Genomic DNA, 7,089 nt, shown 5'->3' with positions numbered 1-7,089 from the left:
TGGATCCAAAAATTGTGGTATCTATACACAATGGAATATTATGCAGCCATTAGAAATGACAAAATAATGGCATTTGCAGGGAAATGGATGGAGCTAGAAGAAATCATGTTGAGCAAGGTAAACCAAGAGCAAAGAGACAAACGGTTCATGGTCTCCCTGATAAGTGGATGTTAAATCCAAAATGTTAGGTGATACGACAAAATTAACAGGACTTAAGAAACAAAGAACTCCTGCTCATCTGGTTGAACCACTACTAAATAACCCCATGCTGCTGACCACATGTATGGTATATATGTGCACACCAGAGGGGAACCAGGAAGACGACACAGAACTAGACGGAATCAGGGAAAAATATACAACAGCGGGACCCATCAGCTGCACTGGACATTGACCAAAATGAACTAAGCAACTCAATGGCAGCGATGGGAGGGAGGGAACAAGTGCGAAAGAGGGAACAGCTGACACTATGCAAAACAAATGTACATACTACCCAATGTGGAAGAAATAACTGTATCACAAAGCTCATAGAACTCATACATGTTATAGATCGTGATAGACAATTTGCTCCAGGAAAGTTAGAATGTGTTTGTGACTTTAACTGAGCATCAATCACTACCCCACAATACTGTGAAATTTGGGAAATTATGTAACCAGTTAATCACAATAAAAATTTTGGAAAAAAATAAGTTCTCAGTGCCTATGTGGGACTATTAGGATGTTCTCTTCCCATTCCTCCTCTCAAGCATTAAGTCTTCCTTCCTTCCTTCTTTCCTTTTTTTGTGGTGCCAATACTGAGGCTTAAACACAGAACCTCCCCATTTTCATTGGCTTTTTTACTCAAGGTTGACTTTCTACCATTTGACTCACAGCCCTATTTACCATGTCTGGTAGTTAATTAGAGATATGAGTCTCACAGACTTTTCTGCCCAGGCTGCCTTTGAACCATGATCCTCAGATCTCAGCCTCCTGAGTAGCTAAGATACAGGCATGAGCCACCAGTTATCCCACTGAACATTAAATTTTATGCATTCCCCTGATGTCAGGGTCTTGACTCTCAGTCTTGACTGTATATTACACTCTCTTGGGGATGGAGGCGATTTTATATCATACCATGCCTAGAACTCTACCCTCTCCCCACCCAACATACTCTCTCTTCACAAGTCTGGAATGGAGTCTATAAATATTTTTCAACTTCCTCTCTCCAGTCCAGGAGTGACTTTGTATCCTAGTGCCCAATGTATACTCACTAAATATTGGTTAATTAGATGGGTGCATAAATAACTGAATGAGCAAATAAACTCTAAGTGTAGGTAGAAGTCAAAACAGACTTTAGACAATAAAACAAAAGACTTGAGCTAGTGAAAGCTTGGTATAATCGCAGACGTTTTGATTTCATAGGAAGCTGGAGAGGGAAGCTGCATCCCTGTAGCCTGGTCCAGAGTCCCACACAATGGAGAACTATAAATAGCAGCCCTGCATCGCGTGAGGTTATGTAATAGAAGGTTCACAGAACACAGCTGCCTTTATCACTCAGGCTTAAGTTGCATTGAAATGGAAACTCAGCCAATGCCCTATGTATTCGTTTCTCCAAAAGATTAAAATCTCCTGCATTTTCCCAGATCATCTATTGGTTCCTATCTCAGGCAGGGTTTCTTCTAAGAAATTCCTGTGGTCTTTCCAGATAACAAGTGGGCAATTTCAGCAGAATTATTTTTACATGTAAAGAGAATACCAGAGTTTCCCCCTGATCAAAAGAGAAGGCAGCTCATACTGTCTTTCCAGACACTGGGAATACTGACAGGGGCCTGGGTAAGGACACAGACTGTATTAATATGTTCAGTTCTTGAGGTCACCTCCAGTAGAGAGTGGATGGTCATCTGGAAACCTTTGAGGGTAACACCCAAATGCATTGTATACCATTTAACACTTAGGAAATGGATTTTTATTATTGTTGTTTTGTTGGTACTTGCTCTTGTACTTATGGCCTAAGTTCTATCCCTTAGCTTTATTGCTAAAGGCTGGAGCTCTACTACTTGAGCCAGAAGCCCCACTTTTGGCTTTTTGTTTTGGTTAATTGGAGATAAGAGTCTCATGGACTTTTCAGCTGGGGTTGTCTTTGAACTGTGATCCTCAGGTCTCAGCTTCCTAAATAGTTAGGATTACAATTGTGATCCACCAATCAATCACCAGTTTAGAAGAGGATTGTTATAATCTATAGCATAAAAGGACACCTGCCCTGGCTGAGGAAGTGATCCCAGGCTAACTGTGAATATACAATCTATCTGTCTTACTAGTTGGGATAGGGGGGGTTGGCATACATCATGCCACAAGTAAAAGGGTACACTATGGCAGAGATTGGTAGCCTTATTCTCCTTTTCTCTTGCCATCATTTTTCAGCTGAGCTTGCAGTTTATGGTAGACATGTGACCATTTGCACAGGGAAAGGTGAGCAGAAGTGGATGTCTTTGCATACTGACCTGGCCAAACACATTTCCCCATGTTTCAGCTGCCTTCTGAATGGCTAGAATGGAGCCACTCCTGGACCAATTCATGGGCTGTAGAGTCCGGGAAATCAAGTCTGCGTTGAGTGATTCCTTCAGGAGAGCCATCCTGCCAGCCTTTTCACAGCCTGGTGCTATAAAGCAAGAACTAAAATTTCAATTGTATTTGAGTCTTCATATACCACACGGTCTAATTCTTACAGCAGTTGACCTTTCCTAGCAGGTTTTATGTGTTATTACAAGTACACATGGTATTAATAAGCCATTGCAATTTGCCATCAGGGACAAGAATCCCTTGCCTGCTCTGGAAGACAAGATTCCCCTGAATGACCTATCTATCCCCAAACTACTTTTCCAGCCTGTCTTGTCCTCAGGAGATCCTAGTTATTGATGAGCTCAGCAGCCCTAACATCATAAATTCCAAAGTCAATGTTTGCAGGGTCATCTGGTCTGCCTCCAATGCAGATGAGACTGTTTTCCCAAATTCCATCTTAAAATATAAGCCTTCCAAACAAGGGCATTAGTAAAGGTGCACTGGAGGAAAATAATACTTTTCAAACAAAATTCCCATTATGCAACAGACACCTTCTTAAAATATATGAACAAAATTGAGATTTTTTTTCTACAAATTTATTTAAGAATGTTTTTCTGAGTTTTGCCAGTCTGGGTCCCTAAATGACCACATCTCACAAAGATATAAAAGAACCTCATTTTAAAATTCAAATAAGCATGCCCTAATATCATTGTCTTTTGAATTCTAATAGGTTGGTATTTCTTGCAGTGAAACACTTCCTGTATTTTGCAGAAGCTATCAATGATGATTCCACTGAGAAGCAAGAAGGAAATAAAGAAGTGGTTAAATAATCTTCAGTTTAGAAATCAGCTATTATAGATAGAAGAAAAGACTCCTGGGAAAGAAAGTGGGCAAAGAGTGTTGCGTACACAGGTTTTAGAGGTAAACTCACACTTGTCAGTAAGTCGGCAGAAGACTCAGTAAATGAAATATGAGGGAGTCTGTTGGACATCTGTGGCCAAATGTAAATGTCTGAGAGGAAAAGAGAGGAGAACCCAAGATCTCACTAAGTCTAGCTAGCAAAGGAGTGAGAGAGAAGGGGGTGGTGATGAAGAACGGTGTGGACTTGGGAAAATATTAGAATGATTGCATTAGAGAGAAGGGCTCCAGCAACCAAGCTAATGTGAAATCCATTCTCTAAAAAGGAAAACAAAAGGGGGCTGGGAAGGTGGCTCAGTGGTTGAGTGCTTGCCTTGTATGCATGAGGCCCTGGGTTCGATTCCTCAGCACCACATAAGCAGAAAATAAAGCCAGAAATGGTGCTGTGGTTCAAGTAGTAGAGCACTAGCCTTGGGCTGAAGAGCTGAGGGATCACACGCAGGACCAGAATTCAGGCCCCATGACCGACAAAAATATAAAAGGAAAACAAAAAATAATGTTAAAACTGTGGATCCTGACAGGTAGGAAAGGGTACATGTAGGTAAGAATTCTCTTTTCTCTGTTAGACAGAAGATTTGGCAGTCTACAGACCTCCTGTGATCACTTTAGAAACTGTAATTCTCTTCCTAGTCACCAAGCCAGATCCAATCTCAATGACTTTGGACAGTTTCCCAATGAGCCTGTCAGCTGAGTTTTATATACTGTTCATAAAGGAGTTCATGCGGCTTTGGTTTTAGAGCAGTAACCCTAAAACCCTAATGACCAACCATGCCATCCATAAAATGCTGGGCACAGAGCATAACATGTGTTTATTGTAAAATGGATACACTGTTTTACTAACATATTCAACATGATTTCAAACATATTCCCTCCAGGTGTGGTGGCACAGGGTTATAATTCTGGCACTAGGCAGGCAAAGGCAGAGAATCACAAATTCAAGACCAGCGTGGGCTACATAGTAAGATCCTCTTTCAAAAACAACTTCAAACAGCAGAAATACTTACCATAAGAGAAACATGTTTTTTAAAATTAACATTAAAACAAATAAAAGGACACACACATTTAAAAAAAACTGCAAAAAAGCAGGGCCAGCAGTGGCTCATAACTTATACTACTCAGGAGACAGAGGTGGAGGAGAGGGTGTGTTACAAGCCAGCCCCGGTAAAAAGTGAGACTATATCTCAATATGGCACACCCCTATATCTTCACACCTATAATCCGTTCTGTGAATGGAAATGCACAGGTAGGAAGATCATGTCAGAAGCTGGCTCTAATCAAAAACTAAAACAATGAATGAGCTGGGGGCATAGGTCAAATATCTTACTAGTAAGAGTATCTTACTAACAAGTGTGGGATCCTGAGTTCAAATCCATGCCATAAACACACACACACACACACACACACACACACACACACACACTTGTCTTCTTGTGCCTCATTCAATTTGCTTTATATATCCCCTATAGGACCAGTCTTTGTCCTAGGACAAGACTTTGATTTCAGAAAAGTGACAGTGATTTCACAAAGATATAAAGAACTCTTGGACTGTGCTGGAGCTACATGCTACCTATCCAGAGCTTCCCTGAGTTGTATGCAGGTTACAGTATGGGCTGTGTGTTATCTAATAATGCTGCGCTTGAAGTTGGTTGCCTGAGTAACCAGAATGATGTGGAATGAAGCTCCTAAGGGCTCAGGCACCTTTGTTTTTCTCCTCTCCTTTTAAGATTAGCAGGATGCCCCAGGGGACATGCTGGGGTCTCAGTGTTCCCTGTTTAATGAATGAATGGATAATATGTGAAACATTTGTAAGTCATACAAAAAATGCACAATTATTTGGTAATTCTCACCAGCTCTGAAAATGCTCCATCACTATGAATGCACATCTCCAGCTTCTCTGTGATCAAGAGGACCAGTCTGGTGCTAGTGGCTCATGCCTATAATCCTCACTACTCAGGAGATAGAGATCTGAGGATCATGGCTCAAAGCCAGTCCAGACAGGAAAGTCTGTGAAACTCTTATCACTGATAACCCACAAAAAAAAAAAGCAAAAAATGGAGTTGTGGATCAAGAGACAGAGCACTAACCTGGCAAAAAAGCTAAGCAACAGTACCCAGGCCCTGAGTTCAGCCCCAGTACTGGCGCAAACATGCACACATGCACACACACACACACACACACACACACACACACACACACACAAAATAATAACGATGATGAGAAAGAAAGAAAGAAAGAAAGAAAGAAAGAAAGAAAGAAAGAAAGGAAGAAAGGAAGGAAGGAAGGAAGGAAAGGAAAGAAAGGAAAGAAAGAAAGAAAGAAAGAAGGAAGGAAGGAAAGAAGGAAAGAAAGAAAGAGAAAGAAAGAACGAAAGAAAGGGAGAAAAGAAAGAACTCCCAAGACCAACACTTGGTCCAAATTCTCTTTATATATGTAATATATAGCTCATATAGATATGAAATCAGCATAATGAAACCCACTGAATGCTGTTTGAAAAAAGGGGGAATGAGAGGGGGGAGGAATGGGAATATAATGGAGGGAGGTAAATTTGTATGCATTTGTGGAAAAGTCACAGTGAAGTTTCTCCTATTACAGATGCATGTTAACTCAAATATAAAACAATAGTTCTCCTTGAAGGCCTTCGATCTCTCTGCAGATGCCTGCAGAAGATGAAGGACAGCACTAGGAAGGCGTAGTGGAACTGGCAGAATGGAGAAAACTGAGGGAGACCATCTTTACCTCCTTAGGCTGGGTGTCTGATGGCTTGGAAACTTACCTAACTACATTGTAAGTCAAAAGACGTTTTTCTTCATTTGTTGTTATCACAATCTACTAGAAAGAAAATTAGACTGGGGTCCAAAACCCCAACGCTTCTACCAAACTAACCAGACAGCCTTAGACAAGGAACCTAATCTCTCTGACCCTCTGTCTTTTTCTAGCCAACCAAGATATTACAGCCCTTACAGGGCCATTCCAGAGACCAAACAAGACTTACAAACCACATTACTATGTTGAATATAAGGAAATACTATTATAAAGTAGCAAATAAATACTTGTTGAAATAGACTGAAGAGGTGATATAATTCCTCTCACTAGGCATGTAATCTATATGGGCCTGTATTTAAGATGCCTTTTACGCATTCATAAATGCATCATATCACCATATGAACCTGGGAATTTCAAATGTCTGTGAATCTCTAAAATTAATGTGTTTCCAGTTATAGTTTAAGATGTTAAGTTTATGCTTTCCTAGGACATTCAGCATATTTGTTATCAAACATTTCAACTCTAAGCACTGAGTGTGGTTAGCAGTAGAATTACTCTTAAAGGCAATTTATTCCTCTTTTCAGTTATAAGTATTAGAAGTAAAGGGGATTTTATTTAGTTGTTCATCTGTAGTACTACTAGTGATTAAACACTTGGAAATGCTCTATCATTTGAGCTATGTCTCTGGCTCTGAGATCAATTATCTCTTCTTCTTTATGCTTTTATCTTTTTCCAAATCTTCTCTAGTAAACATGTAAAAACTTGTTTGTGATCTTCAAATATTTTTTTAAAAAAGCATGCTTTACAATTGTCTTACTTCTATGTTGGACTGAAGGCTGCCCATAGGGCTTTTTTTTTTTGCGGGGGGGGGGG

At 40.2% G+C, this 7,089-nt stretch overlaps 1 protein-coding gene across 1 annotated transcript in view; it reads right to left on the bottom strand.

Moving 5' to 3' along the window:
• Window positions 1-7,089, bottom strand: part of Cdk1 (cyclin-dependent kinase 1) — a 67,050-nt gene that overhangs the window by 36,224 nt on the left and 23,737 nt on the right. Inside the window, exon 7 of the mRNA XM_013017049.1 lies at window positions 2,478-2,635. Coding sequence (XP_012872503.1) covers window positions 2,478-2,635 — 158 coding nt within the window. The remainder of the gene's footprint in view (window positions 1-2,477; window positions 2,636-7,089) is intronic.

This window comes from Dipodomys ordii, unplaced genomic scaffold, assembly GCF_000151885.1.
Source record: "Dipodomys ordii isolate 6190 unplaced genomic scaffold, Dord_2.0 Scaffold34, whole genome shotgun sequence".
Classification (NCBI taxonomy): Eukaryota; Metazoa; Chordata; class Mammalia; order Rodentia; family Heteromyidae; genus Dipodomys; species Dipodomys ordii.
The sequence above is the reverse complement of the archived record's forward strand: the minus strand, read 5'-3'. Positions and strand labels throughout refer to the sequence as shown.